Source organism: Xiphophorus couchianus, chromosome 4 (assembly GCF_001444195.1).
Source record: "Xiphophorus couchianus chromosome 4, X_couchianus-1.0, whole genome shotgun sequence".
In the NCBI taxonomy this organism is placed as follows: Eukaryota; Metazoa; Chordata; class Actinopteri; order Cyprinodontiformes; family Poeciliidae; genus Xiphophorus; species Xiphophorus couchianus.
The window spans coordinates 20,993,200-21,020,948 of NC_040231.1; the positions used below are offsets into that span (position 1 = coordinate 20,993,200).

Sequence of the window (27,749 nt, forward strand, 5' to 3'; positions counted from 1 at the left end):
ATCTTATCAGGTATGTAAACAGACACTTGAAGGTCATATGGTGATAAGTACATGGTCATAGTCCTTTTTTGCTTATTGATCAATCACATGGTGCAATCTGTTTTTGACTAGATGTAAAATCATTTCATATTTTAAATATTTTCATCTTAAACAAACAGGCGGGTAAAAGATGAAAATCAGGAAAGGATGCATAAATTTCACCCAATATCACTCTCTTCTCAATTTGTTTTAAATCTTGATTTACATGGACATTTTAACCTTACGAGAAACTGGTTTCTGTATGCCATGAAAACAGGTTTGGTTAGTAATGTTACCAATTTTATTATAATAAAGTATATTTTAACAACAATTAAATCACATTGCAGAACCCCTGCTCTAACCCTACCACCACCCCACAAGAACCTCGAGACTAGTAGTCATACAATTTTAATTCACTTTTCATTTTTTTTATTTTGTGTAATTTAGTCCTAGCTGACAAAAGAAGCGGAAAATTGCATATTTTCCAAGTTTTAGATATGTGCTTTGCAGGCTTTTTAAAAATAACAGACGGGCAATAAATAATAACACTCAATTTGCTCCTTTACAGTCATTACGATTAAAGGTTTTAAATTGTGGGTTTGCCAAACATTACTGCACCTCTATCCATGGATGTGATTACGCCGCTATCAATGTAATCACAGCAGAGTAGACCAATCGTTGCCGAGCAACACAACGACCAATTACGGCAGACCCCTGTGCGGCTGACGTAGAAAACCAGTACGTGCTTTCCGTTGCCCCGGTGATCCAACCTAGCGGCAAGACAGTGGTCTCCCAGCAACGTAGTGTAAATGTCCAGTTATATTTTTTATTCTAGGTAGTATTAGAGAGCATCAGAGAAATGAATGAAGCATCAGTTAGTTAAATACAAAGACTGGGACTGCACTAGCTGACCCAATACTAGCAACATAGCACGGGCGATTTACAGGTAAGTTACAGCTCTACTTAACAATCTGCGACAGGATAATACGGGCTAAAGTTAGCGATATCGCAGCTAGGCTAACAGCGGTGTTGGTATTAGCTACAATTGCATAACTACATTTGGCTTATTTAGAGTGCAAAGATATTGTGAACTTTTTGTAGAAAGACCACGGAAAGCACTGTTTATGTCGTATTGAAATGATTGAAGTAGTTAACTTTCAAACAGCTAACGGTTAGCAGTGGCTTGCTAGCGACTATCTTAACAGATTAAATAGCTGTTAGCGTGTAGTAAATGCGACCAAATCTGGGTAGAGCCACCAAACACCTATGTGTGTAGATAATGCTCTTATATTCTTTTTTTAATTACTAATATAATCATAATTACATATAGATTTAAATACAATTGTGTGCTAAATGTTAGTTTGATGTTCATAGAAAATAAAGTGGTTGCTATTTAAAAGAAACGAATTCCTTGTACATTCATTATTAATCAAAGGATTATTTTGCTCTGCATGATATGTTTTGTGAAAGATTCTTAGCACCATGAATATATTTTCTGAATGGGTCAGCTAATATGAGGGATATGGACTACTGAACGTAACAGTACGAGAGATTTCTTTTTAGTTAATTTCTATTCCACATTGATCTTTGCTCTGTTTTAGGATACACTGGGCTTTTCTAAACGTAAAGGAGGCTGTAGTTTTCCTTAAAACATTTTAGCTAGCATCCAGATCAGTGTGATGCATCTGTTTTTGCACTTGCACAGTACATGTTAATTTTAATCAGAGCTGGTTGCAGGTGTCATTGATTGTAATATCAAAATTAGACAACTTCCATTCTTAAAGTGTGACTGGATGAATGTAGCTGTTGAGTAGCCGTAATGAATGGAAAGGCCCTATATTAATTCATTTTGGTAGTTGAATAGGACTCTTCTAAAGTAGTGTATATAATATGGTATAATATTAGTAGCCAAAGATCCACTTTCTTCAAAGCATTAATATATTTAGCCTGTTGGATAGACATTACCCACCTACATCTTATTTAAATCTCATTGTTTGAGATACTAAAGGTCACAAGAGGGGAAGGCGCATAATGATAGCTGAAAAAAAAGAAGAGAAAAATATGAGTTCATTAAAACTCATATCATCATTGCAGCTGGGAAAGTGTGATCAACTTGTGTCTATTACAGATTTATTTTCTGTTCTTTACCTCTTCTTATTTGTAATTTTAACCTACTAACTTTTAATTTTTTTTTCATTGAAGGCTCACAGCCGATGGTTGCTTGCTAGCCAATGGGACTATTTGACAAGTTGGTCGGATGGCTGGGCTTAAAGAAGGAGGTGAATGTTCTCTGCCTGGGCCTGGATAACAGTGGCAAAACCACCATCATCAACAAACTCAAGCCTTCCAATGTAAGTTAATGATCTAGTGAAATGTGTGCACTTGTTGTATTTAATACAGCTTGCACTGATATATGCTGTGCATGTGTTCTGTTTGTGTTTTAAAAAGACACAAAAAGTGTCTTTTTACAAAAAGACTGTCCTGTAGTTATGTTGATCTGCTGTTGCACAACATTATTTACAATGGAATTAAGTAAAAAACAAAAATCCTTTCTTACATGACAATAAAATGAACATTGCCTGTGTGAGCTTGCCTTTGAGCCATTCCTGAAAGTCTTTTTCTTTTAGGCCCAGGTGCAAGACATTGTTCCAACAATTGGCTTCAGTGTAGAGAAGTTCAAGACATCCAGGTAGATACTCAATGCCATATAGTAAAAATGTAATGTGTTATTGTTTTACCACCTTGTTTTTATTTGAACATTTCATCTAATAAGTGATAGAATATTTGCTCCTTGTGATAACTTTTAGGTTTCCAACTTTATTTGTTTTATTTTTTTTCTATTCTCCAGTCTTTCATTTACCGTCTTTGACATGTCCGGTCAAGGCAGATACAGGAATCTTTGGGAACATTACTACAAGTGAGTGCACACATACAATCTTTTGCCTTTTTGGTGATTATACATGCATTTTATTCCCATTACTCTCTTCTCAGGGAAGGGCAGGCTGTAATATTTGTCATTGATAGTGCAGACAAGCTAAGAATGGTTGTAGCCAAAGAAGAATTGGACACATTATTAAATCATCCCGGTAAGCTCTTTCTTATTTGTCTACACAGTTTTTTATACTGTTCTGTGTCTAAACCATACAAATATGAATGCAGATTTTTGGTTTATATTTTATAAAAAGATACAAACATCAATGACTCCAAACCCATTTTATGTTTCTTTGTATGTATGTGTGTGTGAATGGAAAACAATGTATTCCACGAGTGAGAAACACAGTGGACCACTTTGCAGAACACATACTAAGCGATATTGTATCAAATATTAAGCAGTAGTGTCAAAATATTGTTCTTTTTTATTCAGCATCACAACTGTGGGTTGTTTACACTTTGCTCACCGTTTTGCTGCAGATATTAAACACAGGAGGATCCCCATCCTTTTCTTTGCTAACAAAATGGATGTCAGAGATGCTCTGTCTTCTGTCAAGGTCTCACAGCTGCTCTGTTTGGAGAACATCAAAGACAAGCCCTGGTACATCTGGTATGAACAGATTAAAACTCTTTGAAGTACTTGTCTCATAAACTGTACTCTACTAATAATAATCTAACATAACTATTAAACCACAGGAATGTAGTCATAGATATTTGTAAAATGTTTTGGGATTTCTTAAAAGTGTTTTTTTTTCTGCATGGTTGGTAGAAATGCCTGGGTGGCTGCAGGTTTTTGCTTTTCAGAACAAATTTGTTGTTTTCCAGTGCCACTGATGCTATCAGAGGAGACGGTTTACAAGAAGGAGTCGACTGGCTGCAAGGTAAGAGACCTGATGTGCATAATTGAAGACTAAAATGCTGTATGATTGTTTTTTCCCCCTAGATTAATATGAAGTTTACTCTGCTATCTACTTTATTCTTACATGATTACTTTTTAGCCCATTTGAGACCAGAATAGCATTCAAAATCTAATAAAATAACAAAAACACACATTTGGTCATATTCCACGTTTTTGTTTTGTTTTTTAGACTTTGTTGAAGTTTTAAAATATCGAATCTGATTTTACCCAGTGGCTAACGTTTGGCTGTGACAATGAGTGGGGAGTAAGGCCACGACATATTTTCCAGCAATAAACTGTCTTGTACATTTTTCTTGCTCCAACTTTAATTCCTCAAAATTTGAAAGTTTAACCAATAAGAACTGAATGGCTTTGTGCACTTCCTCTGTTGTCATTACCAAACTACAGTCACAACTCCTCCTTCTGTTTTCTTGATTGGTAAGGTTAAAACTCAACCGGAGAAATCCAGGTCAATGGGAGAAATCCCAGTGGATCACTGAAGGCAGATGATAACTAAGTAGAATTGCATAGAAAGGCAATGGTCAGGCTAATTAGGCTCCAAAACTGAGGAAAAACTTCTCACAGCTGGTTTTCATACACAGAACAGAGTTAGAAAGATTGGGAAGTGCTTTTATTTATTTGGTTAATTAATATACCAGACTGCCAATTTATTCGAAGCAGCTGTTGTAATATCAAATTAACCCACCGCTACTGTTATTGCCTATTTTCTAATGTAACTGCAGCTGTTCAGATTAGTTTTCTATCCACAGTAATACTCCAGTTTTACTTTTTCCAACCTAGTTAGAGTTCTGTTAAGAAATGGTTATTATATCAGGTTAAGTAGGTGGAGTGGTTGTGGGTTGAGGAAGAGATAAAACAATGAGACATTTAGTTCTAACCTCAATAACAGGGAGCAGTCATGTGAATGAGGATTATTACACCATTTTTGTCTTATCATTTATTGAAGTGTCTTTGTTTCTGCCATTTTCTCATTGCTATCTTGACCTATAGATATCTAAAATTTCAAGATGTCTTTATCTCTTAACAAGACGGAGTTATTTCTCCAAAGCATGTTCATTACAAATATGTTTCATTTTCCAAGAATGTCCATGTCTTTTTTTCTGTCATGTTTAATGCCCTCATTCAAATCCTTCCATAGATCAAATTATACAGTGAGTACTGGTTGCTTTTTAATACTACTTTTGTTGAATTGTATTTGTTTAGGATTTATAACTGGTTCCCTTTCCTATGTTGTTGTATCCTAAGTACATGAGTTTACATGAAGCAGTGTATTTAAGTTAGAAACCTAATAGTATCAAACAATTTGATCTTAGTCTTCTTGGCTCTTGCTAATAGGAAATCCATGAAGGGATTGTGGTACCTGAAGAGTATCATTACTGAAATGAATATTACTTAAACACATACAGTAGATATTATTTTATGCAGTATGTTCAGCATTAGATTTAAATTAAACCCACCATGTAAACTCTTCATCCTGACCCATCTTTGTCCAGTTTTCTTTTGGTAATCCTGAGAATTCAAAGAAACAGCTGTCTGTTATTAAAATACTGTACATATGTGTTATATTTTGCTGAATAACCATTTTCCTCCTTTCCTAGATCAAATCAAAACAATGAAAACATGAGCGCATGAGGAGCAACCACCAGAATAACACCAGGATTCACAGATATTTTTTTAAATAATTGTTTTGCTGTTTCTGAGGCACCACTTGAAGCAGATGCTGTTTCTGATGATATATCAGTGTTAAAACAAAAAAATGCAAATGTCCAAAAAGCAAGTGGACCAGAGTTTCACTTGGTTAGAGAAGTGAACAAAAAGCAGCAGGTGAACGTGGTAAATGCTTCCTATAAAATGTTTAAGATTTGTTAAGATGCATTGTTGTTTGGGTAAATTTGACTTCATTGTAAAATCATTGGGAATCAGAAGAAGAAAGAGGCTAAATGTGTTCAGATCCCTGCCTTTTTCAAAACTACATTGGCTGTTTTGTGCTTACACTAATAACAGGCATTTTGTCCTCACTTCACATAAATTAGAATGGAGCTCTGCTCAATTTTAAGCAAAGTTTCTCTACGATAATAAAACAAAAAATAAATGAAAAATGAAAAAGAAATTGTAACAAATTTACCTATTTTAAAGGAAATATAATACATGTGTAATAATACCAATTGTAATGTGCCCTTTTAAATACAACATAGTTAGCTGTAATGGTCATATACAAATATTAAGTTGGTATATATACAGATGTGAAATAAGTAGGTGAAAACTGCAAATATAAGTCAAAACGAGTCTCTACAAAGCTAAATTCCAGCCACTGTTCTTTTTGGCTTGATTCCATTTCTACTGAACAAGATGTAATCATTCAAAAAGGCTGCTTTCAGTTCACTCTCAGTACTTCAATGAATCAAAGGCAGACAAGAAAGCATAAAATTACAGTCTATACAAAAGATAGTTTTTTTTTTGTTGTTTGTTTTTTTTAAGGTTTTGATCTTTTTATATAGACTGACCTAGAGCTGGCCATAAAAGCAGCTTGTTTCGTCCATGTTAGCCTAGGCTACTTCAGCCCTGCTTTCTAAAACTGTTTTCTGTGTTTTTAAGCCTTTTTTGGTTAGAATTAATCAGTATTATAGATAGATAGATAGATAGATAGATAGATAGATAGATAGATAGATAGAAAAGCTTAACAGCTCATAGATTTAAAAGTGGCAGCTACAAAGGCTTTAGGTTGCATTTATTTCTAAGAAATAATTTACTTTAATGCACTAAATTAAAATCAACACATTTCTTTATTTTAATTCTTTATCTATGCTCTGTCAAAGGTTTGTGAATTGTGGCTAAATAAGGTTTAGCAGCAAAAGCCAAACAGAAACGGAAACAACTTTTTCTATCATCATTTTTAATGTTGCCCTCCTGCAACAACTCAGAAAGTAACTGTTCCAAAAGCAAGACTTTATTTAACTAATTACAGCTTGTGGTCTGTCAAAGATGTTTTCCTTAATGTGAATGACATGTAACTAAAATGGTGCAGATGGAGGTAGCTGTTTCAGTAACAATCATATCGAAGAGTTATTGAGGTATTTGTAAAACATAATGGTAGATGTGAAGTAGCTCGTACTTGTATAGCTAATAAAGTTCAGAGAACCTCAAAGCTCTTCACTCACCCTCACACACATAGAACATACTCTAAACTATTAACAAAACCTTGTCAATTTGTTTAGATAGTTAGGGAACATATGCTAAAAGTCTGTGATAGTTGTCAGGAAAGCATAGCAAAATATGTTGTAATTTATGTTAGTTATTTAAAATGTTATATCTGACCCTCTGATGCTGTTTTCGTTGTGAAAAGCTGGAGCATGTTAGTCTCATACATCAGCAGACAATGTTTTTTCTTCAGCGCTTCATCTGTGAAACAACCAAATCAAGAAAACTCCTCCTTACTATAACAGTGGAAACCATGTGGATTTGGAATATTTCTGTGATTGTAAAATATCTTGACTTGCTGTAAGGAGTTTAGTCAGTATCTTGTAGAGATCTCAGATCATTTCTGAAGGTCAACTGTCCTTGATTAATAATGTTTTATATTTTAAACTGATATCATTTCTAGATTATTTGCTGAAACTGCATTTTTTCAAAGGCCTGTTTCTATTCTATTCTATTCTGTGTTTTAATTTTCAAATAATAAATTTTGTGGAAATCCAACATTTCTTCATGTTCAGGTGTAATGTTCATATATCAGATGTTATTCCAAATCTTGCGTCTCTTTCCGTCTCTCTTCCTTTTACTCAGGCTTTTTTTTTAGAGATCTTGTGGAGCTGCCAGCAACAGCTGCTCATTAAACCTCCAGTCCTATGACTCCGAACAAATTATTTGGTTGAATGTAATCAGTGAAGTTACAGATGTTGAAACGTTTTCTATGAACACAATATAATTTTTTTCGGTTTTACAATAGTTGTGCTCAGAAATGCACTAGACATGTGCATTATATCTAATGGGATTCTTAATATAAACAAATCACACGAATGCCAAAGCTAAGATTCAGTGTTTGATTTAAAAGTGCCTCCAGGTTCTGCATCAACCATCTGTCCAACATGCAGTTAGCAGATTTTCCAGCTGTCTGCCGGATCTTTTATTTTTTGGCATAAATATTTCCCAGAATCATTCAGCTCTCAAAAGTTCTCACATATAATTGTATTTTGATCCAAAAGCTGGTTTGTGTGTAACGCATGTAATGTTAGTAATAGATTTTAAATATGCGGCCATACAAAAACATATAATGTAGTTTGCCAGTGCAGAATGTTTTATTACTGTGCGTATTAACTGCTAACTAGAAACATGAGTTAAGGCTTCATTTCAATAGTTTTGGAATTAGTGACAAACTTTAAGAAAAGCTTAATATTTATAAACATATAGCTCAAATCTATTTTTTATCATCTACATGAATATATTTGTTGTAAAAGCTAAATGTCCATATGTAATATAGTTTTTAATGATACATAAAAGCAATATGAAATATCAACATAGATGTCCTGTATCATCACTCCCACATACAGGGTGGGCCATAAGTTTCCATACATAGAAGAAAAAATAAACATTTTATATTGGACAACTGTTTTTATTTTTGTGGGACTCTGTAATCGCTGCACGTCTTGCACTACTTTGTGGTTGATCTGCAACATTTCCAGTTTTCTGAAACTTGGAAATAAGTTTTCCCACAGTGTCGTGTGTGATGCTCGTTCGTTTTCTGTTAAAGTTTCGTGCAACCATGCGACTGCTTCCCGATCCAGCCAGCAGTATAATTTCTATTCTTTGCTCTTTTGTCAAACGCATCTTCTTGGGTATCTGAAATATAAAATAAATATACAGGTTACATTCTCCTATGTATTTAAACTTATGGCCCACCCTGTATAACCTGTTCTACATATTTTGGTCTCTCTCCATGGTGCTGAATCGCTCTGTTTGACTTCTAAGACAGTCCTGCTCATTTGCCACCATTTACCATGACGAATAAGCATCTTCTCCAAGACAGTTTTCTTTTTCTCCTGTTGCTGTGTGTATGTGTGTAAGGATTTTTAAAAAGTCAGATTGCATCATTAAACCTCACTGCATGCTCGGGACCCTTCCTAATTGGATGCCTGCCAGTTTCGACAAGTCTTGTTCAGATAAACGGAGCGCAAGTTGAAGTGGCCATTAAGTAGACGCAGCTCAAAGATATATATCATGAAGGGAAGAGGCAGACACACACTTAAGACTGGTCTAATTGCTTAAATGTGGGGAGTGTTTTATCCACGATTTCGTTTGATCACAGGAAAAAAAAGAGGAAATTGAATTTTTCTCATTGAGAGGGTGTTTGTAATTCCTGGCTATATGTTTTAATAATATCATATTCATCCCTCCAGAGTTTCTTGATGGTGTGTTCTCAGCATCCTTCAGATGAACAAAGGAAAGCAAATAGTGTTACTGACTAACAGAAGGTAATCTGAACTGTGTTGCTTACGAGTTGTTTGCACTGAGTATAAAGAAGTAGCATCAGAAGCGGACAAAACAAAAATCCTTCACAAATTTGTAATTATTCGAAGCGTGATGCGACGCATTTAACAACCTTCCTTTCGTGACCCTTCCGGTGAGGAAAGAGTGTTATTGAGTAAAGGAATTTCGACCCTCTTCCAGTAACATCAGCCCGGACATCGTGACGTTTTTTTTTTTTTTTTTCTCCAGGTGCTCATTAAGAGGGACGGGTGGTTTCTCTGACGCGTGTCTCGGTCCTCTGACGGCATCTGCCCCCTTTATAAGCCTCAGCAAGTCACCCGAGAGACCCCCACCGCCGCTTCGCTTTACAGTTGCCCACCGTTCAAAGAGGGACGCGTATTTCAATGCTGCTGGAACTGTGATGCTCGTTTTCTTTGCTCATCTGCCCACACGCATGACTCTGGAAAGACTTTTGGTAAGTTCTGGAGTCCTTTATATATGGAAAAGAAACTAAGAAAGAAAGACACAAAGAAGGGATCTTTTTATCATAATTTGTGCTTCTTTGGATTTAGTATTTCTGTGCGTAATAGGGCTTTTACGCACACACATCCTCCACAAAGAGCCAAATGAAATTAACAAAAAGAACATGACTTATTTAACAGAGCAAAAATATAGTAATGCGGAGTTAATTGTTTTGTTTAAATATAGTTTATATTAGATTTTTTTGGGTGGGGGGGATTAATTGAATCTTTCAGTTATTTGTATTGGGAATTTGTACCAACAAGAAAAAAAACTAATATTCAAGGTTTCTTATGAAACCATTTCCGTCTTATTTGTAATGATAGGATCACCAAATTTTATGAGTAATTTTACAAAATATATCAAAGTTCAATTTAATATTTAAATCCATGTAATTTACGTAGTGGTTAAAGAAAATTATTCATTGGTCTTTCTCAGACCCGTATTTATTTTTCAACCAGGTTTCAGCGTGTCTGGTCAGTATTTCAAATCGGAACAAAAAGAAAAAAAAAAAAAACACAACAACAAAAAAAACTAACTGTGTTACAAACCCCAAACTATGTTGATAATTCACTTGCCACAAACACAAAGGCGCGCATAACATCATAACTATATTTTCTGCTGCTCTGCAGGTCTTCATGTCCTCCCGTTCCTAGCAGAAGACCACTGCGACAATGACCATCCATGCAGAGGGGCTTGTGGCTATCGTGGTCTTCTATCTCCTCATTCTGTTCGTGGGCATCTGGGCGGCATGGAAGAACAAACACTCCGGGGAGGCGGAGGGCACCGACCGCAGCGAAACCATCATGGTCGGAGGGAGAGACATCGGACTATTTGTCGGTGGATTCACAATGACAGGTGGAGTTTGTGTTAACTAAACACTAAAACTGGCTTGTTGTGTTAGTTCTGGGATATATTTTTAAAGAGCGACTTTTTTCGATGCAAACTTTGTTTGAATTGTGTAAAAAATATGTAACATTTTGTTTTTAGTTTATACTAGAATTATTCCTTACCTTTGAGAGTTTTTTTTTTTATTATTATTTTTCGGTCCAAAATAATTGTAATTTAAGTTACGTTCAGTGACGTGTTTGTGTAATTTGCAGCGACCTGGGTGGGTGGAGGATACATCAATGGCACAGCTGAGTATGTGTATCTTCCCGACTACGGCTTGGCTTGGGCTCAAGCCCCATTTGGATATGCTCTCAGTCTGGTTGTTGGTGAGTTTTTTTAAGTAGTATATTGTTCTTAAATGGCAAAATGTATTATGTGGAAGGAATACAAACCAAAGCACTACTTTATAGGCTAAACATATTTGAATAAGAGTTTTAGACTGACTGTCTCAAGTGCTCTTCTGTTCACCTTTCAGTGGTAACATTTAAATACATATCAAGTAATAATAAAGTAATAATAATTTTTATTTCATTGAGATCCATTTTTTGTTTAGAATCTTTGAAGACATGGGCTCTGAAATGTATTTCCATCAAGTTCTCCCTCTTTATCCCAGGTGGTCTTTTCTTTGCTAAGCCCATGCGCTCCAGGGGTTATGTCACCATGCTGGACCCGTTCCAGCAACTTTATGGGAAGCGCATGGGTGGTCTTCTCTTCATACCTGCATTCATGGGTGAGATTTTTTGGTCTGCTGCCATCCTGTCCGCCCTCGGTAAGTCCACGTGTTTTGCACACAGCAGAACAAAAATGTTCTTGGAAATACCTCAAAATGTATCTGAATTTCTGACACTACAAGGGCTGTGATGTCCTTTGACCTGCTCTTGACCTAGGTGCTACTCTGAGTGTCATTGTGGACATCAACATCAAGATGTCAGTGGTTATCTCTGCACTCATAGCCATCTTCTACACCCTGGTTGGAGGACTGTACTCTGTGGCCTACACGGATGTGGTGCAGCTGTTTTGTATCTTTATTGGCCTTGTAAGTTCAGGACTTGTATTTGATTAATGTTATGCATTGGTCAATCTCTCTCAGAATTATAGACAGAAATGGACAGAAATGCATTGATGTTAAGTTCATGTTTCCCTAGAAAGAAATTCAATGTGTTTTAAAACTCTTCTGTTCCTAGTTTGTGTTGTTTTTCCTGTGTATTTACTGACGTCTGTTTGCTTGCAGTGGATCAGCGTCCCTTTTGCTTTGACTAATGCTGCGGTGTCAGACATCACCGTCACTGCAGTGAAGAGGGTTTATCAGTCGCCGTGGAGAGGCAGCATCAAGAAGGAAGACACCTGGATGTGGGTTGACAACTTCTGTCTTCTGGTACTGTCTCTACATGTTTATTCGTCTCACAATATTAGACCTTAAAACTCCAGAATACAGGCAAAATGATTTTATCAACAACTTTGTTTAATGTGTTAATCTTGTTGGGTTTAGCTTAAAAGTAGATGAACTTAATTGACTTTATTCATTTGTTAATCTAGAAGTTATTCAGTAAATAAATTTGTTACATTGTTAGACACTTGGCCAAGTAAAGAATTAATTAATTCCAACACAATCATTCCCTTATGAAATTACTTAATTGTTCCTTTACACTTAAGAAATCTGCTCTGTCCTCCCCTCCATATTTTGAACTTTAAATACCGTCTCTCAGCATATTCATTTTCTCTTTCTTTTAAAATCTACAGAGCAGGATGAATTTGTGACTTTGGTGCTTTCAGATTCAGATTTCACAATCCTGGACCTGATTTTAAATATGTTTTTCCTGGTGGTCATTATGCTGCAGATGCTGGGAGGAATACCTTGGCAAGTGTATTTCCAAAGGGTGTTATCTGCCTCCTCCGCCACCTATGCACAGGTTCTCTCTTTCCTGGCCGCGTTTGGATGCCTTGTCATGGCCGTGCCCTCCGTTCTCATCGGAGCCATTGGGGCCTCCACAGGTTAGAGACATCCACATACACACTCTCTGGTTGTGTTCACCTGTGTGTTTGTTTTGCTGGGGAAGGCTCTGGGTGGGTTCTTGTTGCCCTTAGATCTAAGAAAACCTGGTAAATAGCAGCTGGTTCACCTCATCCATAATGAAGCAGCAATCCGTTTAATAACCGTGCTGGATTGTAAATATTGCATTAGAGCGAGGCAAGGGACCAAATTAGTGCTGTGATCTCCAGATTTTTAGGTGTCAGATTCTTCCACGGAGAAGTGATGACACAAATGTGTTCTATCATGTTCTATGAATTTGCTCAATATGTGCAGCTTAATGCCATAAGACGGCCCAAATAGAAACAACCAAAATAAAGAAAGATGAACAGACAAACGTAATGTTCTGCTGCGTCCAGATTCGACCCTTCACACACGTTGGTATCCCAATATGTTCCTTGTTTTCACAACCCTAACATGTATTCATATTTTATTGCAATAACAATCTTACACAGAAAAAAATCTTGCAGTTAAAAATGTAATAGTTTTTTTTTTTTGCAACAAAATTAATTGTATAGCACAACTGTGCAAAGGCACAGAGAATGCAGGAGTTGCTAAGTTTCTACAGAGTCAATAACTACTGGTCTTCAAACCTCATGTGGCTCTCAGATTGGCTTGAGGTCTTAGCCTGCAGAGCTTTATGGTTTGGTTTTTGTCTCTACAGCACCAAGCCACACATTCCCAAATCCGATGCAAAATGTTTGATTCAGTGGGGTAAAGTACCAACAGGCTCTTCAGCAATAGATACATGTTGTCTGGAGAGATGTATCTGACATTTAGGATCATTTTATCCTTTCATCTTTGGGACCGGTTTGGTCCCCTTTCATTTCAATCATCACTGCACTTCAGTTCACAAAACAAGAGCTGTCAAGACATGCCAGACTGAGTTTGGTTTCAGTGAACTCCACAGATTCCAGACCATAACCCAAAAGAAAATTTTTAGGATGAATAAATGTCCAGACTGTAAGCTAGGTGTTCTTGTCCAGCATCAGTGTTTGACCTTAGAAATGATCAGACAGCATTTAGCATCATTTCACAGGCATCTAAGACCCTGAACAATCTTATTTAATCTTATAAAAAATCTGTTTTGAACTGAAGAGAAATAAACATAAGAGAGGAACCGGGCTCTGGATCATTTAGAGAGATTGTACTAAGAAGAATGGTACATATCTTTCTCTACATGCTCAAACCATGTGTCTGATATTCTGCTAAAAGTAAATATTGTAATGGGATTTTTTTTCCCATCTCAACACATATACTGAAATATAATTCTGGATTTCACCAAACTGTTCAATAAGAGATTACTGCAGTAGATTGTCTCTACCAGGGATAAAGGATGTTTTAGATTGTATACTGAAAATGCATTAAATTAAATTATAATTTTAAATAAGTTTGTTCCTGTTTTTTAATCTACAAAAATTGAAACAGAGCATGTCTTTGTCCATTAGAACTAATGATTATTTTTCTTACTCAGACTGGAACATGACCAGTTATGGTGGTGAAGCCCCTAAAGACAAAGATGAAGCAGCAATGATTCTCCCCATTGTGCTGCAGCACCTTTGTCCGCCATTTGTTTCTTTCTTCGGTTTGGGCGCTGTGTCTGCCGCTGTCATGTCCTCTGCAGACTCCTCCATTCTGTCTGCAAGCTCCATGTTTGCAAGAAACATCTACCAGCTTGCCTTCAGACAGTCAGTAAGTTCAGGAACATAAACAAGGATTTCGTTACTAATTGCCTCTTTCTGAAGTTGTCTATCTAGTTGCTTATGTCTATTTTCTGTCTTCCAAGGCATCCGACCGTGAAATTGTGTGGGTGATGCGAATCACAATCTTTGTATTTGGCGGCCTTGCCACCCTGATGGCCCTGGGCGCTGGCACGGTTTATGGCCTCTGGTACCTGAGCTCAGATCTGGTTTATGTCATCATCTTCCCGCAGCTCCTCAGCGTGCTCTTCGTCAAAGGTACAAACACGTACGGCTCGGTGGCTGCGTACATGTTTGGCCTGGTGCTGCGCATAGGCGGGGGTGAGCCCTACCTGCACCTGCCTCCTTTCATTTATTACCCAGGCTGGACAACCGAGCAGCGGAAGCACCAGGACTCAGACGAAATGGAGGAAATTATCATACAGAGGTTCCCCTTTAAGACTGTCTCTATGTTGGCCTCCTTTTTCGGCAACTTTGTTTTCTCTTACCTGGCGAAGTACTTGTTCGAGAGCGGAAAGATTTCATACAAATATGACTTTCTGGATGCCGTGGTGTCCAGCCGCAGTGGGGAAATAATGGATAAAACTACTCTTGTTACCCGAGGCAACAACATCGGGCTGTCGGAGTTAGCGCCTGTCAAACCGCGGCTGAGTGTGACCTTGGCAGCCGCCTTTACCCGCCGTGACACGCTGCCAGAGGAAACAGTTGAAGAGGAAGAGGAAGAGTCCAGCCCTGACTTCTCACATAACGAAGAATAATAAAACCTGGATTTCATAAAAATGTAAAGACAGAATACCTGACTGAACTGGCAGGAGGCCAAGAGACAAGAAGAAAATATCCTCTTTCTGGACTTTAAAGTACTCGGACATCCCACTTAATTGGATAAGAGCCACATGTCAGGATATTAGACTCTAATTATAGCCGCTTTCTGATTATCACACCTACATATTTAAATATATACATAGAACGCACTTATACATTGTCACCTTGCATACCTCATGCCTTTTTAACTGGGTTAGAGGTATATGATAAGTCCAATTTATTTGACTATTCAGCACTAAAGAAAAGAAAGTCTTCAGATTTCTCTTTATCATCCAAAATAATGTAATACAATTGACAAATAATATCTTTTAATCATTTATAAGAATTGACAGCACAACTACTGTTTGGAAGGGAATTAATAAAAAGCAATAAGATATACAACTTCACACACATGCAGCAATTGCAATGTAACCTGATGATAACTATAGCAGTAGAATAGATCAGCTGTAGGTAATTATGAAAAAATGCATCTATTCTTCAATATGTCAGTGGTTCACGGTGAAATCTGAAGCTGCTGATTTAAAAAGGAAGTGTTTCTTTGAATAGAAACACCACTATATTTCCTATTATTATTTTATGCTCTTACTAAAGAACAAACAGTGATTTGAAAAAAATGCAATGAAGTGAATCAAAAATATCCAAGCAGAAATTATTATAGTTGGCTGAAGCATTTGCTTTTGCTCTCATTAATGTTGGCCGTAGAAACAGTTTAGTCAAAAAAAAAAAAAAGGTTGGTGTTTTAGATGAACTTGTATTCAACTGCCTTAAAGATGCTCCTAAAAGAGATGTTTTGCTTTCATTGTTCTGACCACACTGGAGTAAGAAAGACTTTACAATGAATGTAGAATCTGCAGAAGATCTGGTTTAAATTAAATGGGACACTTCTTCTCCTTCTTCATGTTGCAGAGCGTTGTGTTTGCAGGCTCTGACTTACCTTCTGCCGGTTACTTGTTTTTGCAGAAGCAATGAATAGATTATTTTCTTGTGACATGTGTATTTGTATACATGCTGTATAAGGGTAAAACATATGTAAGAGAAACAATTATTGCTGTTTGAATTATCCATATGCGACAAAAAAAAAAACATTCATTATAAATGTTTATTTATTTTTGATGTGATACAAAATAATAAAGACTCAAAAGAGTGAAGATGACGATAAAATATGCCAAAGTAAATTCTTTGTAGCTGCTTTTATTGGTCTATGATTTATAAAAAAACAAACAAACAAACAAACAAAACAGAGATCATCTGCATTTTTGATCCTTTTGAAAAACCAAATTAACTGAAAAAGTCCAAGACTCACCATATTTTTATTTAATGTGTGCATACTGTTTTTGTTGTTGGTATGTACTGATGAGGTTGTGATAAAAAAGGTTCAGAACTTCTTGTTAGTATATAAAGTTTAAATCTTCTTCTTAAAAGCAAAGGGAAAGCTGTAGAATGTTTTTGACAGAAAGTTTCCAAAACATGTAAATTTTCTGTAAAAACCTTCTTGTTAAAAAAAAGAAAAATACTGACTCAAATGGCCAAATACCTAAGGTAAAGGCTTATTTTAAATTCTTTGATTTCATTCAACAATATTTAGAAAAATGTCAAACATTTGCATAATTGCTGATGTGTCTTGGAATCCAGGAAATCTTCAGGCTTGATGGGAAGCTCAACTAACAGAATGCACCCAAGTCTTTATGCCATAACAGTGTATTTAATCTAAACCAAAGATGTTAACCTCAGACTCAGTTTTGCAAAGCAGAACTTCTTCACATATTTTATTTTGTTGCTTTCTGATTGAATCATCTCTCTCAAGCGTCACCTAATGTTGTTTGTGTTTATCTTTAGGTCTAAAGTTGATAGATATAAGGCTTGATTTCCAGTAGTGCCAATTGCCTTGGTCTTTTAAAATCTCTATTTTCATTTTTTTTTCCTGTTCAAAACGGGACAAATATGTTGTTCCAAGCTCTTTCATGTCTGTTGGGCCGTTCAGCGAGTAGGACTGAGGAAGACTACATGTCGAAAGACGTGACTAAAATTACAATCGCATGGCTTGCATCTTTGTCCCCCTCCTTGTCCACAGTAAAAGACAGTATCTTAAAATAGCTCTCCTTGCTGCTTATTTACTTTAAGTGCTGTACTCTCTCTGGCTTTGGACAAGGGGAGGAGCCAGGGAGGGTTGGGTGGGGTCGCTGTTGCTCAGGCAGGGAAAATGGATGAAAGGCGGAGGCAAGAAGCCCACCAACGACCATTTTCATGGAATTCGCCAACCTGGATGCAAGGAAATGATGCAAGTCTTTGACGCATTCCCTGAGTCTCCTCCCCCATAGTCATTGACCTCTTTGATGTCCTTGAGAACTTAGACCAATCCCATAAAAAGGAGAGATGGTGGTGGGGGGGGAAAGATTCCTGCCTCCATTCAGAGAAAGTGACTCTCAGAGCACTCATGATAATTAACAATTATGAAACTAAACTGTCGCTTGTCCAACAGGCGATCCATTTTTCTTTAGCGCTTCACAGAAGGAGAGGAGACTGATGGGGGATGGTTTGTGTGGAACGTTTAGATACAAACCAAAACATTTTTTGCTACAGCCACAGTTATGTTCATAATATCCTACAATGTTATTGTGTTTTATGTGGGCAAAATACTTTAAAATGTTGGATTTAGTAATGGGGAGGGTAAGGTTCTTGTAAAAACATCCTATGTATCTCTTTTCAGTCAGGCTTGAAGATGGTCAGATATCTGAAAATCAAAAGAAGCTCAAGGAGGGGTCAAACTGAGTCAAACTGAGCAGGCGGCATGATTAGAGAAATTAAATGAAAGCACGTTTCTTTGCTGTGCATGATCTGACCCTGTCTTTCCTAATTTGTTACAGTCCTTTTTTCTTCCATAAAAATGAAAAGAAAGGGATTTCTGTGATGAGATTACCAGCAGTGGATGATACATTTAGGTAAACATCTGATGTGTTGTAACTGGAGATGACTTTGGAGAGATGGCTCGAGGCAAACTGGATGTCCAGGTAGCAAAGCACTTGTTCAAATGGATTATTGTGATGAGCATGCAGTTTTAGTTGGACTGTAAAAGTTTTGAAGCAGATTACAATTTTGTATGGACTGATCTATGCACTAAGATAGCCACACTTGTCAAGAAAAGCTAATTTGTTTAAAGTTTAAATCATTGGGCTTCACTAAATTGTTCCTGAGATCATACTTTAGTTTCACAATCATGTTCTATTTATCAATAACATAACACTTAACTCACCAAGTATAAAATTGTAGTCCATTAAGTTTCCCGAGTTCTGAACAGCAAAGGTTCAACATGTTGTGTTTACAGTTATAACTAAATGGGACTGCATTCAAACCACTGGGTGTGGTCTCTGCATCTCCTTTCAGGACAATGCGTCACAAGACCTTCCATATCTCAAATAAGGATAAGGAACAATGATCATGATGGCAGGTTTCTATTTATGTCTTTCATAAGTAATGTCCCCTGTAATTTAATTGGAAGTCAGGTCAATGAAAGACTGGGAAAGGGTGAGGAAGCAGGAGAGGTAAAAAAAAAAAATAAATAAAAATGTAAAAATGTGCCTCCATCTTATATTGATGTAAATGAGAGCAAAAATTGTCTTTTGGGATGAACGTGCAGCTGTTTAATAGTATGCATGGTGTTGGACACCCACACACACACACATTGCGATAATGTCATGCCTGATTGTTTCCCATATATCTCCCTATCTCCTCCATTAGTCCCTTCAAGGAGCAGAGGAGCATCTACAGCAAAACGAACACAGCGACTGCTGAAATCAAATCAGCCAGGGGAACCTGATTATAGAGCAGCCTTGCTCCACTCGGGTCGGCTGCAGGTGCACACAGTCTGGAGCTCACCACAGGAACGAGACAGGCTTCTAACAATCTGCAAGTTCAGTAATTCTTAATAAGTCAGAGCTGTGAATCAGCTTCACTCAGGATCACTGACACTTTGTCAGTGATATCACCTCCAGTAGGTGGTTGCGAATACTTTTTTTTATTGTATTATGGTCAGTATGTGGATAATGGATAAAAGAAACAAACCAAAAGAAAATCTTAATGTAGATGATCACTGTGTTATGTGGAGATTCCTGTCAAAGTTACATCAATGCAAATGTCCACTTTAAGAGATTATTCCAGTGTGTTGTGTTAAGATGAGCTGATTTATTTGACCTCTCAGTAATCTATTATTTCAACTGATTTGAGTAGGCACATAAACAAAAGTGATGTAAGTCCAACACACTGCTGTCTGTTGTTTTGGGTTTCCAGTTAGATTTGCCATTAATTCTTTATTATTATTTTTCAGAAACTCTATAGTAAAATTGTAGGGTAAGTCTTTACAGTTTTACAGCTGTTCTAAGTTTGGAAGAAGAATATAAGATTCAGACCAACAGCATCACAGATCCACACATTTATATCTATTCATGGCAATATTTCAAATAGTTGTCTGTTAGATCCACACTGAATGTGTGGAAAAGCTCAATCTGAATTTCAGCTGATCAAAAACTGTGGTTCTAGTTTGTGACGGCAAGATTGAACATACTTTTTTCCTGTCATGTCTTTATAACAAAATAGTGTCTAAAGGTTATTATGGAGACTCAGTGACCCCAACATACCACTCATTCTTGTGGTTATCTTAGCTCTAACTATAAGTGGTTTGGGTGGGATTTTTATCTACCCATCATGATCTCTGGCAAAATAAACAGGGGTCGTCATCTGGCCTCTTTCTCGTAATTCCAGTTATTTTAAGTATCGCTTACACTGTAATGAATCCAAATTTGGGGAAGTTGCTATTTTTTTAGCCATTCCCTGACTTATGAAGATGAAGACACATTTGCCATGACTGACTGCCAGTTTCTATTTTTCAACTTAAAGAGTGTTAGGAGAAGCAGATCTCTGTTTCACACTGATTTGGTACCACAGGGAAACAAAGTCAGGAGTTTTGAATAAAAAATGCTGACACATGAATTATCTTAAAAATCAAAGTATTAATCAAAAGTGTTTTTTTTTTTTTTTACATGTTTTTTCTAGGAATTATAGCAAATGTAAAATTGCAACACCAATAATTTTGTTGAAAATAATTTTTGGTTAATGTGTTTTGTTGTTTGTTTAATCTGAGATCATTATCTTGCAAAAAAGTATAATCCATTTTTAAGCATTTAGCGGATTTTAATTTGCATGTATAATTGTGGATTGTTGACATCTGCATAAAATAACATTCATGTCAAATGGTTTTTGGTTTTGCAGTACAGTTTGTCTTCTATGAAACATGTTATTGAGGAAAGTAAATCACTGAAATATTAATTGTTTGACAGTCTTTGAATTTACACGAAACAGGAAAAAAGACTAAATCTGTCCAAAAACATCTGAAGTTTCCCAGTATTCCTCTACTTTAAATCCAGTAGTGTTGCCCTGCTTTGCAGCATGTCTGTAAAGCAGGGCCATCTCTTTTATTAACACAGAAAGGAGGATAGTGCCTTGGATGGACTGTCATTTTTCTTATACCATTGAAAATCAGTGGAGAGAATAATCGAGCGGCCATGTACACACTCCTTTACACACACTTAGGAAAGCACACATTATCCCCAGAGGACCTGCTCACCCTCTGAATGAAGCCGCTAAGAAAAGCAGGGTGGATCGGCCGCTGTGAAGCGGTCACATACACACAGCTACTCCGAAGGTCCCTGATGAGGAGGCTGATAGGGAGTGACAAAAGGAAGGAAGATGGACCATTTGAAACAATAAACCTTATATTTTACGTAGTTTTCAGCTGGTAATCATGAAACTTTAGAACATTTTTAAGATGAAAGCCAAGGCCCAAGTGGACTTGAATGACAATTGTCATTTCATCTATTTCATTTAATTAGCTAATGTAAAATTAAAGTGTAGAACAGAAGAACTGTAGGGAAGTGCAGGTGAAGTAACAAAGGACAAAGACTTGGGGAAATGCTCAAAGGGTCATTTTACCTCTTAGCTCATCCCGACGTACATAAGCTTTGAGCCACGCCCAGTCTTACTTTGCACAATGTGTGCGCATTTACGTGTGTGTATTTGAGTGTCTTTTGGATCACAATCAGAGTCCCGGTTGAGTCTGAGCCAGAAGGTCCATTAGGGCTGATTGAAGAGCACAGGGATGCAGATGTAACCCTGAGAAGAGGTGACAAGAACGCTCTCTACCGTGCTTTCTCTCTCACTCTGCCTAACACACTCACCCAAAGACACAAAGCAATGTCCACTCTCATAAAGAATGAGTTCAAATGGGTCAACAAACAGCTACGTCATGTGAAAGACCCACATAAGCAGCGGTCACGTGATCAGTTTGTGTGCACGCACATGCAATGTTTCAGGTAAGAGTTGTGAAGAAAATTACATATTTGTGATGCTTTAAAACTATTTCTCAGTCAGAGCACAGTAGTTTATTCAGTTCAGATACAGGATAATGATTTAAAATCAACATTATTCTGAAGTGGAGACTGACATGTTTCCTTTCTGCAGAAATAAAATGCAACTGCTAGATCAGAGGTGGGCAATATGGCAGAAATAGTATCATAATAGATTCTTATAGTGAAATTGTCCTGATTTTATTACAATTTCTTGACATAAAATATAGATTTTAAAGAAAGTAATTGTCAGGTTCAACCTTAAAACACATTGACAAAAAGAAGAGAGAGACAAATAAATTGGATTTTACTTGCGAGGAGAGCAAGAGGAGGGTCTGATTTTCACAGTCTCCAAACTCGCTCTAAAAATCCTCTCTTGCTTCTCCTCCTTTTATTGATCATTGGGGAAACCCTGGTTACACAGACAAGTTACCAGATGATGAAGGAGGGAGGGGCAGATAAAAAACCCAACTGCTAACACACAGTCATAAATCTTTTCTATACAATGAATCTCCTGTCTTAATGCATGTGAGGTCTCAAGCAGTTCTCATGTCCCTAGGTCATAACCGTTGACCTTTAGCCTTTAGGTGTTTTACTAAGAGCAGCTCTTAGTTATGGCTCCAGAGTGACTGGTATCTGCTTCCAATCTGGCACGCTTATCAGTTTCCTGCAGACATCTCTCACAAAAACACACATAGGAGAAGTAAATAAAAGAATCTCGCAGTTCTTAAAGTTAATGATGAGTATATATGGGAAAAAAGATATTTACAGTTCTAACACTAATAGAGCATTTATACCAAGGGACATTTCTGAAATTATTAGTCTGAAATGTACATATGATATTTGAAGCTCAAGAGGAAAATATATGTCAATACAAAGTCCTAATATGGGTAGAAATAGAAACTTGTGTGTTTATAGGATTTCTCACCTAAAAAATAAAATTTTTCAAACAAATACTAAAATAGTGAGGACTTATCGCTCCTTATGGGGCCCAAAGCCCAGAACCCATTACAAGAAAATTAAAGCCATTTTGGAGTTAGGTTTTGGACGAAGGCATGAATTGATTTTAGGTTAGGTTTAAGGTTTAGCATGTACTAGTAATGGTTAGGAATAAGGAGTAAGTTAGGCCATATAAATGAATGATAAATGAATGGAAATCAATGCAAAGTCTGTATGAAGATAAAAAAAAATGGCATAATGTGTATGTAAATCAAACTTTAAAAATCTAAAGCTCAATTAAAGACCATTGGGCTGGTTACATGAGCTGTTGAATCCCAGAAATGACAGCCATTAGAGATAGAGACAGAGAACTTTCTTATGAGGTCCATGAATGAGTTGAAACTTTCCTTCCTTTCCTTCAGGAGGTGGATAAGTTTTACAACCTCTTTCATCTAATTATCTTGTTTCAGCCTGCAATAAAAAGGCCACATCTGATCAAAAATGACACTTCCAAGAGATTAAGACTGGCCAAAGGAAACCTTTTGGATTTTGAGGTGCAGGTAGAGGGTCTGGAAGTTTTACTTTCTTTAATCACTTTGTGCCTGTTTTCAGACATTACTGCAACTAACTTTTTGTTTTGCTATTCACTTAGAGAATGACAGAGTGTCATGTTAAGTCCATTTAATATCTCCCACAAGCCCTACAGGTAATATGTGGAAGAAGATGTTCTGGGTAATTGAGGCCAATATTAAACACACAATCAGAACAGTGAAACAATGCTGCTGGTAGTGTCGGGGTCCATCAGCTCATTAGCACCAGATGTACTCAGTGTAGCTGCCACATGAGCAGACCCCCTTGGAGCTGCAGCCCACCATGAGGAAGCCAGCAGGACCAGAGAAGCTGGTCAAAGTTATTGGGAGAATATCTGTTAAAATCAAGAAAAGCCTTCAGGCTGGTATGGGGGTTTACTTTCCAGCAGAACAACTCTAAAACAGAATAAGCTAGAGCTAGTTCATATCCAAGCAAATTCAGGCGTTTTAATGTCTCAGTTGTTAATATTGTCTGCTCACAGACATGCTATGTGAATATGATTAAGGTTATTTTGCTAAATGGACTGTGCAAAAATGTCAGTGTTGAGATGCCCAGCTACACTAGACATTTACTGAAATTGCAGCAAAAAGTGGTAATATGACACATTGGGTCAGAGGGGCTACATAAAAATGCACAAAACACTTTCAGGTTAGTTTAAAAACATTTGAACTAAATATTGTTTCACTTCCACTAAAACTATTTTGCACTACTTTGTGTTTGTCTATCAAACAATAGTCCAATAAAACACACTGATGTGAATGGGTGTAATCTTACAAAACGTAAAAAGGTGAAATAAGTACAAATTATTTTAACAGTTTTGTTTTTTTACTGTACATTTGAAAAAAAACGTATTAGCATAAAGCCACTTTAAAGTAGTGCTTCCAAACTTGTAAAATGTCACCAATCGCAACATCTGCAGACAATGCCACCAGAAGACAAACAAAATGCTTCTTTGGATTCTGTCCACTAGATGTCAGTGTAATCCAGATAAAGTGGACCAGGACATCGCCAGAAAAAAAATAACTCAATATTTATGAAGACTGAACAACTCAAAAACTTTGTTGCGATGGAAAAGATGAACATTTGAAAATGTATTTTGTTTTCCTTTTGCTTAAAATATATCCAACTTAAAATTGGACAGTCAACTTTTTCTGTCTATTATGTTAACCTTTTGCTTCAATACTAAATTAGAAATAAATGACCAATGTCTTCTTCAATCTCATGCTCACGTCTTTACCGACTTCAGTGATTTTTTTTACTGCTGCTAAGGAATCGTTGTTCTGTATCAGTAAAACTTGTTTCAAGATGGATGTTTTTTTCTTTTTTTTTTATCTCTGAAGAACGTGCAGAAAAATCTTTGCATATCTAACATCTGACATGTGGACCAACTACATATTTCGTTCAAAAATTTTGAAGATGATGCCATTGGCTGAGAATCTGGCATTCAGTTGTAAATCTTATTTGGGAAATGAACACATAGCTTTCTGTACTGCAAGTTTAGATCATGGATTGAAAAGGAGAATTTAGCTTAATTATACCTTAGGCCTTGGAAAGCTGAAAACAAGCCAATGTTAAGGATTTTTGTGGTTTTTGTACCATTTCCTCTTTTTAGGTTTTTTGGAAACATAGTGGTAACATGAGCTTTCTATATGCCATCTTTTACAGTTTAGCATTTTGAAAAAAGCACATTTACAGTAGGCTATTTTAGAAAAGTTGGGGAAAAATAAACTATGTACAGTGTCACACTGTGCTCATTGATGTCCACTTTATAATCATTTTTAAACACTTGAGATGAAAGATTAAATGTTATGTCTGTTTGGGTGAGGTTCTTGAAAGATTCAGAACCAAAATATGAACAAATTCCCCTGATGGGTTTCATGTAATATGATCAAAAGTTTCAGTTGTGTTATGAGACTTCTGCTAAATGGTTCAAGGAATGGCCTTTGCAACAATACAGACCTTAGGAATTACAGCAGACATGACCCAGTTTATGTCTTACCATAAAGATGTTACAGCAAGCAACAAAAATGTCTATAAATCAGCTGCATGCAAAAATCATAAATCTTTATTCTGGGAGGATTGACTCATACATTTGCAAATCTGGATAATTGATCTTTCGGTTTGTTTATAACTTAAAGACTGCGACACGGAGAAAAGCTCCTAAGTGCTGCTGAGAATTACATATAAAACATATGAAAAATAACGTTGAGGATTACAGACGACCCCTGAATGCAGCAGGATTTTTTTCACTGAGCTTTCCACTAAACAGTTAATGTCTCTGCTGGCCGTCCTTCTCCTCCTCCTCTTCCTCCCACACAGCCTCAGCCACTATAAACATTACTGTACTCTGAAGATCCACCCCAATTATCCGTCCTGAGGTCAGCAACTTGGGACCCTGTAGGGAGAGGGAGGCAGAGATGGCTCAAAGTTCAACTTTCCCTGAAGTAGTGGAGCTCAACGTGGGTGGTCAGGTGTATGTGACCCGTTTCGAGACTCTCACCGCGGTGCCCAGATCGCTCCTGTGGACCAAGTTCACCCAATGCACTCCAGCCGACCTGCCTAAAGACAGCAAGGGCCGCTTCTTCTTTGACCGGGACGGCTTTCTGTTCCGCTACATTCTGGATTACTTACGGGACTCGGAGCTTTTTCTGCCGGAGTTTTTCAAAGAGAGGAAGAGGCTGCAGAAAGAGGCGGACTTTTTCCAGCTACCGGAGCTGTCGAGGCGGCTGGCGGTGGCCAGTAAAGACAGCTCCTCCGCGGAGGACAGCGGGGAGCCGGAGGAGGCTGAACTCACCAGCCCGGTCACCTCCTCCTCCTCATCGGATAGACCCCTGCGCTCTCCGGGGGGAAACTCCGGCTACATCACCATCGGGTACAGAGGCACCTACACCATCGGCAGAGACATCCAGGCGGACGCCAAATTCCGCAGGGTTGCCAGGATAACAGTGTGCGGAAAGATCTCTCTGGCCAAGGAGGTTTTCGGGGAAACCCTGAATGAGAGCCGCGACCCGGACCGGCCCCCGGACAAATACACGGCTCGCTACTACCTGAAGTATAACTTTTTAGAGCAAGCGTTTGACCGGCTGGCGGAGACTGGCTTCCACATGGTGGCCTGCAACTCCACCGGGACTTGCTCTTACGGCAGCAACGACCCATCGGAGGACAAACTGTGGACCAGCTACACTGAGTACGTCTTCTGCCGATGAGCTGGTGGACCCCGCAGACTACCGACAGCTTTGGGAGAAATAACAAAGCTGTTATTACATACAGTAACAGAAAGTTAATTAACATAATACCAGTGCCAACTTTGCCTTTAGATTCAGGTTCTTGGTCTGCAGATTAGGGTCAGTCAGATTCTCTGCAGCAAGAAACTTCAAACTCCTTCATAAATCTCTCCACTACAAGCAACGACAAGCGTGACTTTTCAGATAATATCACTGGGTTATTTTTATGGCTACTGGCCTCATGACCTTTATGGCTTTTAGAGAAGCTGCTTTGTTCTTAAATTCATGACAAGTTTTCTCCCCAGAGTGGCAGAAATGTTAGGAACTACCCCAGCATTCTCATTGTCGGTGTTTTACTCTGTAATGTCGCTGTGGAGATGCTTGAGGAACATACTCACTAGAATGTGCACTGTATTCAGTCTGGGTTTTCACTTGTATGCTATCAAGTCTTACATGTTGTGTGTTGCCTTATTACATTTTTGTTTCCTATTGTTCCATGTTGCTTTTTATGACACTTTGATATGTTTTCTTTTGTGCTTTGAGATCATGTAAAGTTATTTTATTCAAAACACAGCAAATAAAGTGTGACACTTTAACACTATCTGCCATATTGTTGTTCTTACTCCACCTTCCAAACTATAAAATATCAAGAACTCAGGTTATGTTTGGAAATTGAGTAGAAAATGTCAAATATTTTCAACTTCATTTTGATATTTAGAGCTGATGACAACTCGATACATGCCGTCAGAAAAAAATACATATTTTAGGACAGAAACTGATTTTTAAATACTGAAATTTCAGCCTTTTGGAAGGTAGGTCTATGTACTGCATAGTATATGAGCTCAGTACTTGGTCTGGACTCCTTTTGTGTGACTCACTGCAGAATAGAGATTATCACCCTGTTTCCCAGGTTGGTTTATTTTCAGCCTTAGGTTTGTTTACATTGTTGGACCTGGTGTCTTCTTCTTCAGGAAGTACTCCACAGATTCTCAGTCCGGATCCCAAATCAATATCGGCCTGACATGAATGTGTGCGGCAGCTCTTAAAGCACCAACTCCAGCCACAGTTTATTCTTTGTGAATCATTACCAAATACTTGAATGGATGAATTGTATCCCAGTTGCTTCCACTCAACGTTTCATTAATAGTTTTTAATAAAGCCCTCTGAACAACCAACTTCTTTAACAAACCCTCTGTTGAGGGTCTCACTATCTGTATATTGGACATCAGTCAGCTAAACAGTTAAACAGTTCCCCCCCTGATTAGTTCAAGTTGTGTTTCTGTATTTATAATCATTGTATGAGATTAT

General features: G+C 37.4%; 3 protein-coding genes and 1 long non-coding RNA gene across 4 annotated transcripts; 3 read left to right on the forward strand and 1 right to left on the reverse strand.

The window, feature by feature from the left end:
- Positions 1-760: 760 nt before the first annotated feature.
- On the forward strand, positions 761-7,614 carry arl6 (ARF like GTPase 6). The gene is made up of 8 exons (XM_028015363.1): positions 761-964; positions 2,221-2,369; positions 2,646-2,707; positions 2,867-2,935; positions 3,010-3,104; positions 3,430-3,559; positions 3,775-3,830; positions 5,467-7,614. Exons 2-8 carry the CDS (start codon positions 2,250-2,252, stop codon positions 5,490-5,492), a joined length of 558 nt encoding a protein of 185 aa, XP_027871164.1. The 5' UTR covers positions 761-964; positions 2,221-2,249; the 3' UTR covers positions 5,493-7,614.
- Positions 3,379-23,594, reverse strand: LOC114143392 (uncharacterized). The gene is made up of 3 exons (XR_003595237.1): positions 21,964-23,594; positions 18,532-18,537; positions 3,379-3,390 (listed from the first exon to the last, which is right to left on the reverse strand). It is a non-coding gene; the product is annotated as an uncharacterized LOC114143392 (long non-coding RNA).
- Positions 9,475-16,467, forward strand: LOC114143390 (high-affinity choline transporter 1-like). The gene is made up of 9 exons (XM_028015361.1): positions 9,475-9,806; positions 10,483-10,708; positions 10,954-11,067; positions 11,355-11,510; positions 11,629-11,777; positions 11,973-12,116; positions 12,580-12,733; positions 14,245-14,462; positions 14,557-16,467. The coding sequence occupies exons 2-9, from the start codon at positions 10,525-10,527 to the stop codon at positions 15,226-15,228; spliced, it is 1,791 nt and encodes a 596-aa protein (XP_027871162.1). The 5' UTR covers positions 9,475-9,806; positions 10,483-10,524; the 3' UTR covers positions 15,229-16,467.
- A 1,954-nt stretch (positions 23,595-25,548) lies between the features above and the next one.
- On the forward strand, positions 25,549-27,042 carry LOC114143594 (BTB/POZ domain-containing protein KCTD12-like). Its single transcript, XM_028015786.1, has one exon. It carries the CDS (start codon positions 25,635-25,637, stop codon positions 26,421-26,423), a length of 789 nt encoding a protein of 262 aa, XP_027871587.1. The 5' UTR covers positions 25,549-25,634; the 3' UTR covers positions 26,424-27,042.
- The last annotated feature ends 707 nt before the right edge of the window (positions 27,043-27,749 follow it).

What these genes read in the sequence shown, in the direction of transcription:
- arl6 (XM_028015363.1), top strand. Translation starts at nt 2,250, where the DNA reads ATGGGACTATTTGACAAGTTGGTCGGATGGCTGGGCTTAAAGAAGGAG. An exon ending in CTTTGGGAACATTACTACAA is followed by an intron (nt 2,936 to 3,009) that starts GTGAGTGCACAC and finishes CTCTCTTCTCAG; the next exon opens with GGAAGGGCAGGCTGTAATAT. An exon ending in GACAAGCCCTGGTACATCTG is followed by an intron (nt 3,560 to 3,774) that starts GTATGAACAGAT and finishes GTTGTTTTCCAG; the next exon opens with TGCCACTGATGCTATCAGAG.
- LOC114143390 (XM_028015361.1), top strand. Translation starts at nt 10,525, where the DNA reads ATGACCATCCATGCAGAGGGGCTTGTGGCTATCGTGGTCTTCTATCTC. An exon ending in CGGTGGATTCACAATGACAG is followed by an intron (nt 10,709 to 10,953) that starts GTGGAGTTTGTG and finishes TGTAATTTGCAG; the next exon opens with CGACCTGGGTGGGTGGAGGA. An exon ending in AGCCATTGGGGCCTCCACAG is followed by an intron (nt 12,734 to 14,244) that starts GTTAGAGACATC and finishes TTTCTTACTCAG; the next exon opens with ACTGGAACATGACCAGTTAT.
- LOC114143594 (XM_028015786.1), top strand. Translation starts at nt 25,635, where the DNA reads ATGGCTCAAAGTTCAACTTTCCCTGAAGTAGTGGAGCTCAACGTGGGT.